This window comes from Podarcis tiliguerta, assembly GCF_965153285.1.
Source record: "Podarcis tiliguerta genome assembly, chromosome: 7".
NCBI lineage: Eukaryota > Metazoa > Chordata > Lepidosauria > Squamata > Lacertidae > Podarcis > Podarcis tiliguerta.
Window position 1 is genome coordinate 2,953,204 of NC_139540.1, and position 20,501 is coordinate 2,973,704.

At 48.2% G+C, this 20,501-nt stretch overlaps 1 protein-coding gene across 1 annotated transcript in view; it reads left to right on the top strand.

The window, feature by feature from the left end:
- LOC310681315 (1-phosphatidylinositol 4,5-bisphosphate phosphodiesterase gamma-1-like) overlaps positions 1-20,501 on the top strand; it is a 109,651-nt gene that overhangs the window by 48,258 nt on the left and 40,892 nt on the right. The window contains exons 8-9 of the mRNA XM_083449002.1: positions 771-872; positions 9,137-9,255. Coding sequence (XP_083305128.1) covers positions 771-872; positions 9,137-9,255 — 221 coding nt within the window. The remainder of the gene's footprint in view (positions 1-770; positions 873-9,136; positions 9,256-20,501) is intronic.

Consider the following 20,501-nt stretch of genomic DNA (forward strand, 5'->3'; position numbering starts at 1 on the left):
TTCACCCAGAGTCTGTCTGTGATGAGCTCTGATGTCGCTCTTACATACCTTTTTAATTATTATTTTTTATAGTTTTTTATTGACATATATTCAAAGACATACAGAAATACAGTACATACCCATTACAAAGTATATTTTTTATAATATACTGAAATAAAGCAGCTACTAATAAAGCAAAAATAAAGCAGGACTAATTCAGCCAGCTAGCCCTGGTGATCATCTAACGTTTATTGGATGGATTTCCCCCCTAAATTGATTTTGAATTCTGAATTTATTGTTATTCACGTTTTATACTGTATTTTATGCTGTTTTTTGTTGCATCAATTAAGTGTTTTAAATTTCTTGTTAGCTGCCCTGAGCCCGGTTTTCTGAACCGGGAAGGGCGGGGTATAAATTAAAATTTATTTACTTACTTACTTACTTACTTAATATAAGAAAGAGCAAGGACAGAAAGGAGGAAAAGAAATAACTAACGAGAGAGAGAGGGCCAAAGAGGGGAAAGAGAGAGAAGAGAAAAAAGGATTAAATAAAGATAAATAAAGATAAAAGACTGTCTTTTCCGGCTCTTTGTCCTGTAGCCAGATAACAGCCAACCATTCTGTCTCCTATAAACTAGTATATTTTTTCAATCTTCAGATCCAGGTTTTACAAGTTCGTTTTCTCTTTCACGCAAAAATCATTACTGAGCATTTGTTAATTCCTTACGGACCTTTTGGCGTGAAAGAGGCGCTTCTTACTTACAACGCTCCCCTCCTTACCTTTCCCCCCAGGAGCCGTGGGCAAGTGACATTGCCAAAGTCCGGGAGTTCATGTGCAACTACCTCCGGGATCCCTTCAGCGACATGGCGGAGCCCTTCTTTCAGCTGGACGAGGTGGGTGGCACGGGGCCCCCAGGCACCCTCCCCTCCTCACCCTGTGGGGCACCAGAAGTCAGCTCACCATACAGCACGCCCTGCCAGCTTCCATTCTGTGGGCGCAACCACAGAAAGCGCACTTCAGTGTCTTCCAATTAACTCCAAGGCATTGCAGCTTGGAGCTCGAGCTTCCATGAGCTGAGCTCCGCTCACGGGAGAAGCCCATGGAAGGAGCAACAACTTTAACCTTGCAACCCTCTGGGCCCCTGTAAAGGGTTGTGGGGCTACGAGGAAGATGGCATAGGGGGCTGCAGGGAGACTTGGCAGACATTCCCCTCCCCATAACCTCTAGCGGGAGGCAGTGCCCCTTTCGAGCAAAGGAGCCAATTCTTGGAATTTAACAGCCTAATTGGAATTTCACTCATGTGTTCGCCAGCCATATGACCCCAGTCCTGAAAAACCTACATTGGCTCCTGTCAGGGGTTCAGGAGCAGAGGCACAGGAAATGGAGAGCGAGGGGGAGGAGTCCGAAGGAAATGTCAGCGATGACAGCGGTCCGAGGTCTCTGAGTCTTTCCAGCGAATCGGAAGATTCACAGAAAGAGGCTCCCATGGTCAGGGCAAGGGGGGTGCCTAGGGGGACACCCCAGGAAGAAGGGGCCAGAGGGGACTCAGAGAGCAGCAGCTGGAAATCAGGACCAGCGTCCACACCAGAGTGCAGTAGGGGGGAGGAGTCCCAGGCATCGGGATCAGGCGGCGCGCTACCAGCAGAAGGACAGGAGGGAGGACTGGCCACGCCTACATCGGGGAGCGAGGAAACGGTCAAGAGGAAGGTTGAAGGCTGGGCGCGCGCGCCAAGTTCAAATGTACAGGAGGGCGGCGCAGTTGGCAGCCCGGATAGGGAGCCAGGTCCCAAAGCCCGCCGAAGAGAGAGGGAGGAGTCAGGGGGGTCAACGTCTGCGTCAGAAGAATCCAGGAAGGAAGGGACCCCGGGGGGTAGCAGGACCCAGAGGAGAAAGGAGAGACGGAAGAGGTGGAGTAAGGCTAGAATGTTAAACTGGTGTACAGGGGGCGGAGATTCAGATGGAGCTTCGCCGGTCTAAACCCTAGACGTAGAGCTGGGGCGCTCCGGCTTGAGAATGGAAACTGTACTTCAATAAAGACTTTTGTATATTACTACCGGCTAACGTTGGTCCTCTGTGAGCTGGGACCTGGAGCCAGCTCTGACAGTAAGCTCCATCTCAACAAAAAATTTTGCACCAAGAACCTCGTAACGTGAGGGACGCAGCGAGGGAAGAGGAGTGGTGCTTTGCGAGCTCACAAGAGTCAGGCAAGATGACGACAGAACAGCATCTAATAGAACTGCAAAATGCAGTGACACAACTCAACGCGGAGGTACGTGTGTCCAGGAAAAGGGAGGAGGAAGCAGCTGCCGCCTACAAGGATCTCCAAGCCAGGTTGAAAGTGCTTTCTAAACAGGGGCAACCGGGACCCAAATCAGAGGGCATTGGGCTGGGGAGAAGAGGAGGCAGCCTTGTATCTCATTTCGACGGGAGTTTACAGCAGTACCCTAACTTCCGAGCAGATCTGCTGTTTGCGCTGGATCTGCTAGAAAAAGACTTTAGAGATGAGCGAGAGAAAGTGGGGTTTATCTTGTCCCATTTGCATGGGGAAGCCAAAGCGTGGCTGAGGAATTTGTGGAGAGACAAAGATCCGGCGCTCCAAGATGCGAATGCCTTCATTAAAGCGATGGATTCGTGTTTTTTATCAAAGATAGACATCGATATTGCCAGAAAAGACATACATGGGCTCAAACAAGGCAGAGCCAGTGTGAGGCAGTACCATTCCCGCTTTTTTGGATTAGTCCATGCGCTGGGATGGGAGAAAGATTCTGCTCCAGTCAGAGACCTTTTTTGGGAAGGCTTGAATGCAAATGTGAAAGATGAGATTGCAAGGGGGGAGAGACCAAAGAGCACTCAGCAAGTGGTCCAGCGGGCGCTGGAGATTGGGGTGCGTCTGGAAGAACGTCCATGGAACAGAGAAGAAGGACGTTGGGGACGTACGCCAGTGAGAGCACCTCCCCTCTTTCCCAAGGATGCAGCGCGTGCGCAATCCACACCTTCGCAGGGAGGGGGAGAAGAACCGATGGAGATTGGAGGCGCCAGGGCTCAGTCAGCTACCAGAGCCCTAACACCGGGAGCAGTCAAAGCGAAGCTTCCTAGAGGGAACAGGAAGTGCTACATCTGCGACAGTGCTCAGCACATGGCGAAAGAGTGTCCCCAGAGGCTCCATAAGCACACTGCAGCCTCTGCAACAGTCACAGACGCAACTCAGCAGAGAGAACCACAGCAGGGAAACGACAGAGTCTGGCTGGAGGAAGAGGCACTGGGGTCCAGCCAGACAAGTCAGTGAAGCAATCCCCAGAAATTTTGCAACCCACAGACCCCCTCCCACCCAAACCAGTGGTGCAGCTTACAGCATCGCTCCAACTGCCCAATGGACTCACTATGGAAGTGCCGATTACCATTGACTCTGGTAGTAACGCAGACTTCATAGGACTGGATTTTATTCAACAGCACAACATAGCACTACTGCCAGCCATGCTGCCTCTGAAGGTTGTCACGGTGGATGGCAGGGAATTGCTGGGGGGGCAGGTGGTGCAGCAAACGCCTCCGATGGTGATGCAAATTGGGAATCACCGAGAAGTCATCAGCTTCAATGTCACCCACCTGTCGGACACGCCTGTAGTATTGGGCATGAGTTGGCTGCACAGGCACAGCCCAGCATTGGCGTGGTACCAGCGCCAACTGACCTTCGGCTCCTCCTACTGTGCGGAACATTGCATTCTACCTAGCCCGGAAGGGGAAGAGGATGACCCGCAGCTACTATTAGGCACGCTGCAAGCAGTGCCACTCAAGTATGCAGCGTTTTTGGAGGTTTTCTGCGAGAAAGAAGCGGACAAGCTGCCTCCCCACAGGCCCTATGACTGCAAGATTGACCTCCTGCCAGGGGCGACGCTGCCAACCGGGAAACTGTATTCCATGTCTGAAGACGAGCTGCAGGAACTCAGGGAGTTCATAGACCTCAACTTGAAGCGCGGTTTCATCAGGGAGTCGAAGGCAGTGGGGGGCAGTCCTGTATTCTTTGTGAAGAAGAAGGACACGCCCCAAAAAAGACTTGTAGTGGACTTCAGGATTTTAAATTCCAAGACCAAGCCCACGGCCTTTCCTATGCCCAAAATAGACGACCTACTCGCAACGGTGAGGAAAGGACGCGTTTTCACAAAGTTGGATCTGCGAGGGGCGTACAACCTGATTCGCATACGGGAAGGCGACGAGTGGAAGACTGCCATGTTCACGCCCCTGGGCACCTATGAATACAGAGTTATGCCTTTTGGATTACAAAATGGCTCCCACTGTTTTCAAGCCTTCATGCATCACGTACTGGCGGGTCTCCTCTACAAGAAATGCGTCTGCTTTTTGGACGACATCCTGATATTCTCAGAATCAGAGGAGACCCACGAGGGAGACGTCAAGGAAGTTCTGCAGAGACTGCAGGAGCATAGGCTGTACGCCAAGCTGGAAAAGTGCCAGTTCGACAGGAAGGAGGTAGATTTCCTGGGCTACAAGTTGTCGGACAAGGGGCTCGCCATGGACAGCGCCAAGGTTCGCGCAGTGTTGGACTGGAAGAGCCCGCGCAATCGGAAGGAGGTCCAGCGGTTTGTGGGTTTCGCCAACTTTTACCGCAAGTTCATCAAGGGGTTCGCGATGCAGACAGCGGCCATTACCGACACGCTCAGCTCCAAGAAGAAGAAGTTCATCTGGACGGAGCAAGCGGAGCAGTCCTTTCAGAACCTCAAGCGTCTCTTCTCGTCCGAAGAGCAGCTACTGCATGTGAATCCCAGCAGACCAATGAGGGTTGAAACGGACGCCTCGGACAGAGCCGTGGGAGCAGTACTGTTGCAGCAAGACCCGCTTGGGGACTGGAGACCGTGTGCCTTCTACTCTCGAAAGCTCAGCAAGTCAGAGCAGAACTACACCATCTGGGACAGGGAGTTGCTGGCCATTCATGCAGCATTCAAGGCGTGGCGGCACTTCCTCATCGGAGCCAAACACACAGTGCAGGTTCGCACGGACCATAAGAACCTGGAGTACTGGCGTACGGCAAGTTTCTTGAACCAGCGGCACATAAGATGGGCGGAGTTCTTTGCAGATTTCAACTTCAGGATAGAGTACATCCCAGGCGACAGCAACATCATGGCAGATGCACTGTCCAGAAAGCCGCAATACCTCGAAGAGGCGGCACCAGCAGCGGCCAAGCACATTTTCGCACCGGAAGCGTGGGCGTGCGCTTCAGCAACCGTGGACCTGGATGCTGTCCGTCGAGCGCTGCAGGAAGACCCCTTCGCACAAGCCAAGATGGAGGAGGTGCACAAGGGCATGGCGACGGACGATGAGTTCCAGATACGCGACGGATTGCTCATCCGCAGAGGGGCCATCTACGTACCGGGAGACGACCTCCGCGCGAAAGTACTGCAGCAGTTGCACGACGCACCCACCGCCGGGCACTTTGGCAAAGAGAAGACGGCAGAATTAGTAGCCAGAGATTTTTGGTGGCCCAAGATGCGGGGGGAAGTCGCGGATTACGTCTCGAGGTGCGACACCTGCCAAAGGGCCAAGTCAGTGCACAAACCACCGGCGGGACTGCTCGAACCGCTGCAGACACCGAGCGAACCGTGGGAGAGGGTGGCCCTGGACTTTGTCACGGATTTACCCAGCTCGAGAGGCAAGACGGCTGTGCTAGTGGTGGTGGACATGTTCACCAAAATGGCCCACTTCATTCCGTGCGCGAAGGTGGCCACAGCGGAACAGACCGCCAAACTGTTCATAGACCACGTGTTCAGGGTTCACGGTCTGCCACGATCTATCTTGTCCGACCGCGGCCGACAGTTCATCTCGAACTTCTGGCAGAAGCTGATGGGTTTCCTGAACGTCAAGATCAACCTAGCGTCGGCAAGACACCCGCAGACCAACGGACAAGCGGAGCGAGTCAACGCCATCATGCAGCAGTACCTGAGATGCTATGCAAATCAGCAGCCGGCGACATGGGTGGACTACCTGCCTCTAGCTGAGTTCGCCTACAACAACACGAAGCACGTGTCCACGGGGGTGACACCGTTCTTCGCCAACAACGGGAGGCATCCTAGAACCTTCCCGGGATTAGAGAGACTGGGGGAGGGGGAGCCACAGGCAGCGGAAGCCTTAGCGTCAGAGTTGCAGGAAGTTCACGAACAGCTTCGAAGGCAGTTAGAACTAGCAAAGCACGCATACAAACTGCAGGCTGACAAGCACAGAAGGGTTGGGGAAGACATACAGGTGGGAGACTGGGTTTGGTTGGCAGCCCAGGCAGTGCCGACCAGATCGTTAGCGAAGAAGAAGCTCGGACATAAGCAGCTAGGACCTTACAAAGTCGAGGCACAGATCAACCCAGTGGCCTTCCGGTTGACACTTCCGGAGGGATCCAGAATGCACCCAGTGTTCCATAGATCAGTACTCACGCCCTACAAAGCACCTCACAGATTTCAGGAGCCGGGCACGGCACCAGACCTGCTCAGGGAGCAGCCCACAAGGAGGGGGTCGCCAAGAGGGGAACCCATCAACGAGGTCACAGAGATTTTAGACTCGAGATGGGGGGAAGAGGGAGTAGAATATTTTCTCGCCAGCGAAGGTACCCCGGCCAGCGCCAACCGTTGGGTGCCGGACTATGCCTTGGACGAGCCTCTTCTCAAGGAAGAGTTTCACGCCTTGTTCCCACACAGGCCCATGCCAGCCGCGTATTTCGACGACTGGCTTTTCACACCCACACTTTCAGCCAGCACGTTCCAGGGGTTCACCTCGGACGAAGAACCGGCACTAGAAACACGTTCCCCGGAGGGATCGCCCGCGGGGTATGCCTCAGACCGCTCTTATTGGTGGGACGATCGACCAGAGGAGCAGTGGAGCAGGAAGTTGCTGGGGGGTCCTTGGAAGGCAACGGCACCAGAGGTGACCGGGGGAGAGACGGAGATGGACGTGTTGGGCGAGGACCTCGGGTTCGAGCACGGCGGCACAGAGATGGAAGCAGAGGAAATCGAGGTCGGCGAGAGCACGGAGGACGAGCCGGACTATTCCGGCTGGATGCACGCCAAGGGGGACGAACTGTATCCGCCATTCACCCCCACAACGACGGAGCACCCAGCACCCACACCTGAAGGAGGGGAGGGGGGAAGGGGGGGCTTCGAGGGGGGGATGGATGTCAGGGGTTCAGGAGCAGAGGCACAGGAAATGGAGAGCGAGGGGGAGGAGTCCGAAGGAAATGTCAGCGATGACAGCGGTCCGAGGTCTCTGAGTCTTTCCAGCGAATCGGAAGATTCACAGAAAGAGGCTCCCATGGTCAGGGCAAGGGGGGTGCCTAGGGGGACACCCCAGGAAGAAGGGGCCAGAGGGGACTCAGAGAGCAGCAGCTGGAAATCAGGACCAGCGTCCACACCAGAGTGCAGTAGGGGGGAGGAGTCCCAGGCATCGGGATCAGGCGGCGCGCTACCAGCAGAAGGACAGGAGGGAGGACTGGCCACGCCTACATCGGGGAGCGAGGAAACGGTCAAGAGGAAGGTTGAAGGCTGGGCGCGCGCGCCAAGTTCAAATGTACAGGAGGGCGGCGCAGTTGGCAGCCCGGATAGGGAGCCAGGTCCCAAAGCCCGCCGAAGAGAGAGGGAGGAGTCAGGGGGGTCAACGTCTGCGTCGGAAGAATCCAGGAAGGAAGGGACCCCGGGGGGTAGCAGGACCCAGAGGAGAAAGGAGAGACGGAAGAGGTGGAGTAAGGCTAGAATCTTAAACTGGTGTACAGGGGGCGGAGATTCAGATGGAGCTTCGCCGGTCTAAACCCTAGACGTAGAGCTGGGGCGCTCCGGCTTGAGAATGGAAACTGTACTTCAATAAAGTACAGTTTTGTATATTACTACCGGCTAGCGTTGGTCCTCTGTGAGCTGGGACCTGGAGCCAGCTCTGACAGCTCCCAATACGTTTCCGAGCACAATTCAAAGTGTTGGTGCTGACCTTCAAAGCCCTAAACGGCCCTATACGGCCTTGGTCCTGTATACTTGAAGGAGCGTCTCTACCCCCATCGTTCCACCCGGACACTGAGGTCCAGCGCCGAGGGCCTTCTGGCGGTTCCCTCGCTGCGAGAAATGAGGTTACAGGAATCTAGGCAGAGGGCCTTCTCGGTGGTGGCACCCGCCCTGTGGAACGCCATCCCAGCGGATGTCAAGGAAATAAACAACTATCTGGCATTTAGAAGACATCTGAAGGCAGCTGCAATAAATGAATATCTGCCCTTATTGCCTTATGGGGGGCACAAGAGCCCTCATAGAGTCCTTTGCAGGTTCTCCATTGGTCAGAGAAATGAACAGAGGCCAACCAGAGACTATTGAGAAGCAAAGCAGCTAGTAAGCCTGATCTCTATTGAACTGTTGCAACAGGATGATCCCCTTCACACGCAGGAGGAGGACCCAGAACCAAAGTGTGCCCGCCCTTTTATAGACATTTTAAATTGCCCGCCCTGGAGTCCAAGACCACCCCCAGAAACATCATACCTACATCACAGAAAGGGCGGTCTACAGCATAAATCTGAGTGCGTTGTTTACCTCCTGTCTGGCAGGTTTCCTGTTAATGGTCACTTGATTGGATACCCTGGGGAGCCTGGCCAGTCTTTTGTAATGACAAATACTGAGTATTCCTGAGCCAGATCACAGGCTCACCCTATTCATACACAGACATACCCTTAAGACAGGATTTGTGAAGGAAAAGACAATGGGGATGCTTTTCCATTTTCCTTCGACCTTGCAGAGAAATCATTTGGTCAGTTTGGGAGTCAAAATGGTTCCAGGGCTGCTGCTTCAGACATGTGGTTTATATATTTATGTACATGTTTGCTTGGTACATATATATATATATATATATATATATATATATATATATATAAGATCTTATTTTTTTTATTTCACAACCCTGTTTAGGGAAGTTTTTAATGTCTGATGTTTTATCGCTTTATTAGTAGTCGTAGTATTATCATTAATTGGGAGCAGCAATTAATTAATTAATTGTGGAAAGAAGGACTCATGTAAATGAGGACCCTCACCTGACTCCAGCCAGACCACATCTGCGGTTCTCAACTAATTCTGACAGTCTTTATCCCATTCCCCAGCTGACCTCTAACTGTTTCCTCTCTCCCCTCGGCTCCCCGCAGTTTCTGACGTTCCTGTTCTCCAAAGAAAACATGGTCATGGACTCCAGGTTCGACCGAGTGGTGCAGGAAGAAATGAACTACCCTTTGACTCAGTACTGGATCTCGTCTTCCCATAACACGTAAGAGCATCTCTGGGCAACGGGGTCCTTTGCTCAGGGGGCGGCCTCAGTTGTGTTGAAGCGAGGCTGCTGGGTCGAAGCGCCAGAACTTCTGAACCCCGGCCCAGCCACAATGGCACAGCTGGCAGGGCCCCTGTGTCTTACGAGCGAAGCATGGAATCACAGAATTGGAGAGCTGCAAGGGATCATAGAATCATAGAATCATAGAGTTGGAAGAGACCACAAGGGCCATCGAGTCCAACCCCCTGCCAAGCAGGAAACACCATCAGAGCACTCCTGACATATGGTTGTCAAGCCTCTGCTTAAAGACCTCCAAAGAAGGAGACTCCACCACACTCCCTGGCAGCAAATTCCAGTCGAACAGCTCTTACTGTCAGGAAGTTCTTCCTAAGGTTTAGGTGGAATCTTCTTTCTTGTAGTTTGGATCCATTGCTCCGTGTCCGCTTCTCTGGAGCAGCAGAAAACAACCTTTCTCCCTCCTCTATGTGACATCCTTTTCTATATTTGAACATGGCTATCATATCTTTTTTTTTTATAAATAATTTTTATTAATTTACAACAAAAACATAGCAAACAAACAAAATATGTTTCACATTTCATATTTCAATCTCTTAGTCCTTAATTTTGACTTCCCTCAGCTTTTCCGCAAATCTTTCGTAGCCATATTTAATTTTCGCATTTCTTTTTTTAACCATTGCCATTAAGTATATTTTTCCTTCACTTTCCTTTAGACAATGTCTCTCATATATTCACAGTGCTCTTTTAAAACCTTCTAGTGTTATTTGTCCATCGCTTATACTCTCCAGATACTTAACAAATTTCCCCCAGTTTTCTGTAAACTTTTGGTCTCTTAAGTACCTAATCTTTCCAGTCATCTTATCCAGTTCAGCATAATCTAACAACTTGGACCTCCAGTCTTCTATTGTCGGTATTTCCTGTTGTTTCCACCTTTGTGCCAATAGCACTCTTGCTGCAGTCACTGCGTATTGGAGAAATTTACTGTCCTTTCTCTTAATTTCCTTTCCCAGAATACCCAACAGAAAGATCTCTGGTTTCTTTGTGAAAGTATATTTCAGAATCTTCTTCAGTTCGTTATATATCAGTTCCCAGAATTCTTTCACTCTCTTACATTCCCACCACATATGGTAAAAAGAACCCGCATTTTCTTTGCATTTCCAACACTTATTACAAGTCTTATACATTTTTGCCAGTTTTACCGGTGTAATATACCACCTATAAAACATTTTCATCACATTCTCTTTCAATGACATACATGCAGTAAATTTTAAATTCTCCTTCCATAGTTTTCCCCACTCTTCCAACTGTATATTATAACCAAAATCTCTGGCCCAGTGAATCATGACCGACTTTACTTCTTCATCTTTTAAATTCCATTCTAACAGCAGATTATACATTTTTGAAAGAGTTTTAACCTCCTTATTGACTATTTCAGACTGGAATGTTGAGTCTTTATCTATGTAACCCCATTCTCTTACATCTTTCCTAAACATTTCATTCACCTGGTAATAATGCAACCAATCATAGACATACTTTTTAACTTGTTCATATGGTTTCATTTTCCATTTTCCTCCTTCTTTCACTAGCAATTGGCTATATGTCGCCCAATCACCTCTCATATTGATTTTTTTAACACTCATAACCTCTAATGGGGATAACCAGTGTGGTACTTTAGGTTCTAATAGGTTTTTATACCTATCCCAGACTTCGATTAATGGGCCTCGGAAGATGTGGTCCCCAAAACCTTTATGTACTTTTTTCTTGTCTTTCCACAAGTACGCATGCCAACCAAATCTGTTATCATATCCTTCTAGATCTAATAGTTCTTTATTCTCTAATTTTATCCATTCTTTCAACCAGCAAAGACATGATGCCTCGTAGTATAATTTCAGATCCGGCAGGGCAAAGCCTCCTCTTTGTCTTATGTCTGTTAGAAGTTTAAACTGTATTCTCGGCTTTTTGCCCTGCCATATATATCTTGAAATCATTCTTTGCCATTCTTTGAATAGGCTAGTCCCCTTAATTATGGGGATCGTCTGGAACAAAAATAACATTCTTGGCAACACGTTCATTTTAATTATAGAAATTCTTCCCCAAAATGAGAATTTCATTCTTCCCCACACTTCCAGGTCCTTCTTGATTGCATTCCACACTGGTACATAATTGTTTTGAAATAAATCAATATTTTTCGGAGTTAGCTATATTCCCAGATATTTTACTTTTTTAACCGCCTCTATCTCCAATTGTTGTTGCATTATTTCGATTCCACTTTGGTCCATATTCTTTACAATCATTTTAGTTTTTTTCTTATTTAGCTTAAAACCTGCCACTTCTCCAAACTTATCCATTTCCTCTACAACTTCCTTGGCTGTAGTTGTTGGCTCTTCTATTGTTACCACCAGGTCATCTGCAAATGCTTTAATTTTGTATTCATTTTGTCCTATCGTTACCCCTTTTATATTTTCATTTTGTCTTATCGAATTCAGGAGGACTTCTAACACCGTTATAAATAGTAATGGCGAAAGTGGAGATCCCTGTCTTGTTCCTTTAGAGATTTTCAATTCTTCTGTAATAACATTATTTATTATAAGTTTAGCTCTTTGTTCTGTATAGATTGCCTTTATTCCATTAAAAAACTCTTCTCCTATTTCCATATGTTCTAAATTTCTCAGCATAAAGTCCCAAGCTATATTGTCAAATGCTTTCTCTGCATCCACAAATATCATCATGGCTTGCTTATCAATCCTGACAGACAGATATTCCATTAAATTGATTACATTTCTTATATTATCTTTCATCTGTCTGCCTGGAAGAAAACCAGCTTGGTCTTTGTGGATGTAGTCTCGTAGTATTCTTTTCAGTCTTTTCGCAAGTATTCCTGCAAATATTTTATAGTCTGTATTCAACAATGATATCTGTGATGGGATGAAGAGCTGCTTGTGTGTAAACTGCAAGTCCCTCAGAGTTTGAACAGGTTCTCAAACCTCTGCCTGTGACGGAGCCCCTCCAGCATGGCTGCGTCAATCGCTAGCAGAATCCGAAAGTGGCTGCTTTCGGAAACGTTTCCAACATAAAAGCTCCTTAACGGAAACACGTCTTCTGGACTCTCTGCGTGACAGTTTCCGCCGAGGAACGGGTGTTCCTATAGGAGGTCCTGAGACCTCCCCACTGTTTTCGCTGGAAGCATCTCTGAGCCATTCCTCCGACTCTCCTTCCCTTGACGTTCCTGTTCGCCCCCTACTGGTTCCCTCTTCAGGTGTCAAGTCTCTCTCTACCTCAGAGAGCCTTGGCACCTCCTGTCCTGCCGATGGCAGTTCCCTGACATCCACCTCCCCTCCAGGGCCCCCTTCACCCCCTCCCGTCTCCTCCCCTACGGGTTGGGAGGAGGTAAAACCCCGGAAAGAACCTTCCTCATCGTCTGAAGTTTCGAACACCTTTCTCCACTTGTTGTGGTTCCTAGTCTCTCGGTACTCCTCGTCATCTGAGTCCGTTCCTTCTTCCAACTCCGACTCCGCGAATCCTTCCAGTTCCTCTTCCTCGTCTGTGGTGCCGAAATACTCCCTTCTAAACCTTGCTACCGGCTGTGGTTTCCGCGGGAATCTTTGGTGGAACGTTTCTGTTAAAACCTCGTCATTGACCTCCTCTGCAGTCACCCAGGTGTTTTCTGACTCCGGTTCCCCTTCCCACGCCACTAAATACTCCACCTGATTGCCCTTCCACCTGGAATCGAGGATTTCCGCTACATGTTTACTGCTTTCCCTCTCTTCCAAGACCGGTCCCCTGGTGTGCTCCCTTTCACCTCCCCCCTTGTACGGTGACAGTAACGACCTGTGGAACACTGGGTGCAATTTCATGTGGCTGGGTAACCGGAGTTTGAAAGCCACTGGGTTGACCTGCTGAATGACCTCAGAGGGTCCCAATCTCTTGGGTCTTAATTTTTTACAACCCCCTTTGAACGGCAACCCTTGGGTGGACAGCCACACCTGATTCCCCACCCTTATTGTTTCACCTTCCCTTCTGTTCTTGTCTGCCTGCTTCTTATATTGTGCCTTGGCCCTTTCTAAGTTGAGCTGAAGCTGACGATGGATCGCTTCCATCTCTTCTACAAAATGTTCAGCCGCTGGGACGCTCCATCTCTCGCCTCCCTCCCCTGGGAATGCCCTGGGGTGACACCCGTAATTGGCCAAAAAGGGGCTCATTCCTGTGGACACATGCTCCGCATTGTTGTAGGCAAATTCTGCCAGCGCCAGCTTTTCGACCCAATCATTCTCTCTGTCATTGACATAACACCTCAGATATTGTTGGAGGATGCCATTTGCTCTTTCCGCCTGCCCGTTGGTTTCAGGGTGCCGGGCAGTCGAAAAATTGACTTCCACGTGCAGCAAGCTCATGAGCTTCCTCCAGAACCTGGAAGTAAATTGTTTGCCGCGGTCTGAGATCACCCTCAAGGGGGCGCCGTGCAGCCGGAAGATGTGTTCTACAAACAACTTCGCTGTTTCTTCCGCTGTGACTGCATGTGAACATGCTACAAAGTGGCACATCTTAGTTAACAGGTCCACTACTACCATAATGGCCGTTTTCCCCTTGGATTTGGGCAGATCCGTCATAAAATCTATCGATACCGCCTCCCAAGGCCGTTCTGGCGTGGGTAATGGTTCTAATAACCCTGCCGGCGCCCTTCTTTCTCCCTTGGCCCTCTGGCATTGGTCACACCCTCTTACATACTCCTTTACATCTTCCCTCACCTTGGGCCACCAAAATTCCCTGGTGACCATCCACATGGTCTTGTGTTGTCCAAAATGTCCCGCCGTGGGACTATCATGCAACTGCTTGAGTACCCTCCCTCTCAATTCACCTTCTGGTATATACAGTGCCCCTTTGTAATACAATGCCCCGTTTCTTTCCTCAAAACCCTCCGGGCTCTCACCCTCTCCCCTGAGACCTCTGAGCTTATTTTGGGCATATTCGTCATTTTCTGTTTCCTCCACCAGTTCTCGTCTCCCCACCAGCGCCGCCCCACACACCCAGCGGTCCTCAGGAATGACATGTCTTTCTTCGATTGCCCCCTCCCCCTCCAAATACTCTGGTTTGCGTGAGAGAGCGTCCGCCCTGACGTTTTCCGGGCCTGGTACATAACAAATCTCGAAGTGGAATTTGGAAAATTCCTGTGCCCATCTCACTTGTCGTTGGTTGAGTACTCGAGCTGTTCTCCAATACTCCAAATTCTTGTGGTCGGTGCACACTTGCACCTTGTGTTGTGCCCCAATCAATAAATGTCTCCACCTCCGGAACGCTTCGTGAATGGCGAGTAGTTCCCTGTCATACACCGTGTAGTTCCACTCGGACTTATTCAGCTTCCTCGAGAAAAAGGCACACGGTCTCCACTCCGCCGTATTTCTTCCCGGCTGAAGAAGTACCGCCCCTACCGCTCTGTCTGACGCGTCTGTTTCCACTCTCATGGGCTTCTGTAGGTCCACATGCAGAAGTTGTTCTTCCGAGGCGAAGGCCCTTTTCAGCTCTTCAAAAGCTCGCTCTGCCTCCGCCGTCCAAACAAATTTCTTCTTGCTACTGAGACAGTCGGTGATGGGCGTCGTCAAGTGTGCAAAGTTCTTAATGAACTTCCGATAAAAGTTCCCAAACCCCAGGAATCTTTGCACATCCTTCTTGGTCTTCGGTGTCTTCCATTCCAGCACCGCCTGCACCTTGCCTGGATCCATGGCCAATCCTTTGTCTGACAAGCGGTACCCCAGGAATTCCACCTCCTTGGCATGAAACTGGCACTTCTCCAGTTTCACCCACAGTTGATTGGCTTGCAGCCGGCCCAACACTTCTCTCACGTCTCTCACATGCTGCTCTTCATCTTCGGAATACACCAACACGTCATCCAAAAAGGCCACACAATTCTTGTAAAGTAACGGTCCCAAGACGTGGTTGATAAAACTTTGAAAGCATGCGGAGCCGGCTTGGAGACCGAAGGGCATTACGAGGTATTCAAATGCTCCCAAAGGGGTGAACATGGTGGTCTTCCATTCATCCCCTTTCCTTATGCGTATCAGATTGTACGCCCCCCGCAGGTCCAGTTTTGTAAAAATCTTGCCCTTCCTCACCCTGGTCAGAATGTCATCAATTCGGGGCATAGGAAAAGCCAGGGGTTCCGACACGGCATTTAGGGCCCTGAAGTCAACTACAAGCCTCGGCTTATCTGTGGTTTTTTTGTCCACAAAAAACACTGGGCTGCCCCCCACCGCTCGGGACTCTCTGATGAAACCTCGCTTCAGGTTTTTGTCAATGAACTCCCTCAGCTCCTGCATCTCCCTGTCTGACATGGCGTACAGCTTGCCCACTGGGAGTTGAGCCCCAGGGAGTAGGTTGATTTGACAGTCAAAGGGTCTATGCGGCGGCAGTTTGTCCGCTTCCCTTTCGCTAAATACGTTGCTCAGATCTGCATATTGCGGAGGCACCTCCCCTTTATTCATTACCTCCATCCCAGCTAGGGTGAGCCTGGCTCCCCCTGGATCCTTCCCCTGCTTGCAGTGTTCTAGGCAATGCGCTGACCCAAAGGAGACCACCCTCTGATGCCAGCCCACTAAAGGATCGTGCAGTGCCAGCCAGCTCATCCCCAAAATGATGGGAGCTCCTCCCAAGGTGGCCACATTAAACGCTATCCTCTCGGTGTGCCTTGCCACCCTCATTATCATGGGGACTGTCTGTTGGTTCACTTCTCCTCCCAACAACTCTCTGCCGTCAATCGTGGTCACCTGCAGGGGTTTACTTAAGGGGAGGGTTTGTATTTGGTGCTCAGCTGCGAACTCCTTACTCATGAAATTGCAGGAGCTGCCTGAGTCCAGAAGGGCCTTGATCTGTAGGGGGTGTCCGTTTGGCAGCTCTAGCAACACCTCTATCACTAGAGCAGGTCTGGGAGGTTCTGGTGAGGGCACTTTCACTGCTTTGGAGCCTGGCTGCTGTGCCCCGACGGCAGCCAGGCGTTGGCTTTTACTTGCTCCTTGCTTTCCTCCTCCTCTCCCCCAACAGCTCCTGCCATGCCTTGCCATTCCTTTCTCCGTGGGCAGACTCTGGCAAAGTGTCCTGGCTGTTGGCAGAGATAACATTTCTTGGCGCTCTTTCCCTCCTTCTTCCGCCCTTCACCGATGTTTGAAACTGCGCGCGCCCGCGCTGTTCCCACTTCCATCGGCTCTGCCGGCGGGAAAGGCTGCTCTGGAATGTCTGGAATGCGGAGCTCCCTCCAACGTTCTCCTTTCCCCTCCCGCTTCTCCAAAGCCCTCGCTTCCTGGCGCGCTCCTATGGCCAGCGCGGATTTAGTCAGCTGGTCCATAGACTCCGCTCTGGGGGTCCGGGAAAGTTCATCTTTTAAGGACGAAGAGAGTCCTTCCTCGAAAAGCATCTGAATGGGCTCCGCAGACAGGTCCCACCCCAATCTATGAATCAACATAGTGAACTCAGTCCAGTACTCACGGACAGTCCGGTTCCCCTGTTTGCAAGCCATTAACTGCCTTCGCACCCCTCCCTGCTCAATGTCGCTGGAAAACATCAGGTCCATGGCACGAAAAAACTTCCTTGTGTCCTTTAGGATCTCATTATTTGCTGCCATCAAGGGTCTAACCCAGTCCTTCGCCCCTGATTCGAGATGGCTAATTACAAAAGCCACTCGCGATTCCTCATCAGGGAAGTCATCAAATTGCAGATTGAGAGCGTATTGCATCTCTGTCCTAAAGGCATGATAATTCCTGGGGTCCCCCCCAAATTTCTGCACCAATCCTGGCATCTTTCTGGTGAGCGGGGTGGCTTTCTCCTTCCCCCTCTCTGCATCCTGAGCCCTCCTCTCTTCCAGCCTCGCCGTCTGCAAGGCAGGCTGGATTTCCAACGTCCTGTACCTCTCCTCCAGACTTGGACCTCCTCCAGCTGCCCCTGCTTCTCCGGTTCCTGCTGGTTCGCTCATGATGCCTCTCCCTGGCACAAGCTAGCTGTCGATGACTTTCGGATTGCTGTGATGGGATGAAGAGCTGCTTGTGTGTAAACTGCAAGTCCCTCAGAGTTTGAACAGGTTCTCAAACCTCTGCCTGTGACGGAGCCCCTCCAGCATGGCTGCGTCAATCGCTAGCAGAATCCGAAAGTGGCTGCTTTCGGAAACGTTTCCAACATAAAAGCTCCTTAACGGAAACACGTCTTCTGGACTCTCTGCGTGACAGTTTCCGCCGAGGAACGGGTGTTCCTATAGGAGGTCCTGAGACCTCTCCACTGTTTTCGCTGGAAGCATCTCTGAGCCATTCCTCCGACTCTCCTTCCCTTGACGTTCCTGTTCGCCCCCTACTGGTTCCCTCTTCAGGTGTCAAGTCTCTCTCTACCTCAGAGAGCCTTGGCACCTCCTGTCCTGCCGATGGCAGTTCCCTGACAATATCGGTCTATAATTTTTGACTTGGGTTAAATCTGAGTCCTGTTTTGGTAAAAATGTAATAAATGCTTCTTTCCAAGTTTCTGGGATGTCTCTTTCTTTTAAAATGTTGTTCATAACTTCCTTCAACGGCGTTAGTACAATAGATTTCATTTCTTTGTAATATCCTGCAGTGAATCCATCTGGCCCTGGAGCTTTCCCCCTTTTCAAGTCTTTTATAGCTTCCTTTATTTCCTCTGATTCTATTGGGGTATTTAACCATTGTTTTTTCTCAGTCGGGATCTTTTGCACCTTTTTATCTTTTAGGTATCTCTCAATTTTTCTCAAATTGTTTTTGTCTTTCTTCTTATATAGTCCTCTATAATAGTCCAAGAACCCCTTTCTAATCTCTTTCGGGTTGACTATCTCTTCTCCTTCGACCATAATTTTATTTATTGTACTTTGTTCTTTCCTTTTCTTAATTTGCCAGGCCAACCATTTGCCGGATTTATTCGCGTGTTCAAAATTGTTTTGTCTCAATCTTTTGATGTTCCATTCAACCTCTTTGTTTATTATCATTGCAAATTGGCTTTGTAGTATTTTAATGTTTTCTCTTGCCTTTATATTGTTCGGATGTTTAATTAATTTCTGTTCATTATCCATTATTTGCTTCAAAATTTCTTTTTTCCTTTTTTCTTTATTTTTATTCTTGATTGAATTCTGTTGCATAAAAAATCCTCTCATTACTGCTTTACTTGCATCCCAGACAACATTTATTTTTGTCCCTTTATTACAATTGTCCACAAAGTATTCCGTCAATTTCTTCTGCGCTTTTTCTATTACTTCTTGATCGTCTAATAGATAGTCATTCATCCTCCATCTGAAGGATCTTTCTTCATATCCTTTCAGTTCAAATTTTATTGGGCTATGATCAGAAATCACCTTCGGTCGAATCTCAATTTGTTGAGTTCTTGGAGTAAGTTCAGTTGAAATCCAAATTTGATCGATTCTGGACATCGACTGGTTCGGTTCCGAATAATAAGTGAATTGTTTATCTAGTGGGTGTCTGAGTCTCCAAATGTCTATCAAATTCAAATTTTTAGTCATCGAGAAAAAGGATTTCGGTAGTTTCCCGTCTTTACTTATTCCTTCTCTACGTCTATCCATCTCTAATGAAACCACTCCATTCATGTCTCCCATTATTATTATTTTTTGATCCATATATTCGAATAGTTTTCTTCCAGAATTTTATAGAACTCAGTCTTATTTCCATTAGGTGCATAGATCCCGACTATAATTAAATTTTCTCCTTGCCATTTGATTCTGACCGCAATTATCCTTCCGTCTTCATCCTTAAATATTTGTTGGGCTTCGATTTTGTTGTTAATGTAGATGACCACCCCTCTTTTCTTTTGTTTATCCGAAGATATAAATTCATTTCCCAATCTTTTGTTAATCAATATCTTTTTCTGTCTTCTTGCCACATGCGTTTCTTGTAAGCAAATTATGTCTAGGTGTTTCCTCTTCAAAAATTGTTCAATTCTGTTTCTCTTTTTTTTATCGTTCATTCCATTAATGTTCCAATTCCATATTTTCAGCGCCATGTCTTCCGAATTTTTAATTTTAATAATTTTTTATTAATTTTACAATTTGGCTTCTTCTTCTTCTTCTTCCTCTTCTTCTTCATCCGCCTTCTTCTCCTTTTCTCCTTCCTCTTCTTCTTCTGATTCGCCTGTTGCTCCTTCATCAACTCCTTTGTCCTCCTCTTTCTCTGGTTTCAGCTCTTTGTATTTTCTCAAGAATTTTCCCATCTCTTCTGAGCTTGTCAGTCTGTGTCTTTTGCCTTTATATGCAAATGCTATCCCTTCCGGGAATTCCCATCTAAAGTCAATCTTGTTTTTTTTCAGTGTCTGAACCAATGATTTATAAGGATCTCTTCGTTTAAGTAGTCTAATCGGAACATCTTTGAATATAATTATATAGTTCCCGTTTATACTCAATCTTTTCTCTCTGTTCTTCTGCAGAATTGTATTCCTCATGTCTCTGTCTTTAAATGTAATTAGACAGTCTCCTGTAAATTTTCTTGCTTTTGTTGATTTCACTCTCATTCTGAATGCATTTTGCACCGTTTTTGCCATCTCTTCAACTGGAATCTCTAACCACTGTGCTAACTCTGAAATCAATTTATCTTTTATATTCTCTCCCTGTGTTTCTGGTACTGCTCTCAATCTTAAATTCACTTCTCTCTGCCTAAGTTCATTCATAGCAATTAAATCCTTCATATCTTCCTGTGCTTTGCTTAATTCTCTCATCTCCATTTTAATTTTCTCTTCTTCCTTTCTGACATCCTTCATTTCTGTTTTTGTCTTCTTCATTCCTTCCTCCAATGATTGTGTCCTTTTCACCACCTCCTTCAGTTGTCCTTTCAGTTCCTTTACTGTCTCATCTATTTTTTTGTCCACATTTCCAATTTTATTGTCCACATTTTCTAATTTTGTTTCCAAATTATTCTGACTTTGTTTAATATCCGCAAACATTTTTAAAATCTCTGTCTTAAACTCTGTTTCCTGTTTGGACCCCTTTCTATCCGATGGTGTCCCTTCCACCCCCTTCTTCCCCGGATTTGACATTGTATCTCAGTTTATGTCCCAAAATGCCAATAGTTATTTTAAATCATTAAATTTCAACACCAATGTTTATAAAACAAATTTTCTAAATTTTCTAAATTTTAGTTCATCGGTGGTTCAGCAATTGTCCATTTTCTTCTTGCCTCCAATCAGGCTAATCCTTTTTAAATAGAATAGGTTATAGAATAAATTATCTTCTTGCCTCCATTTAG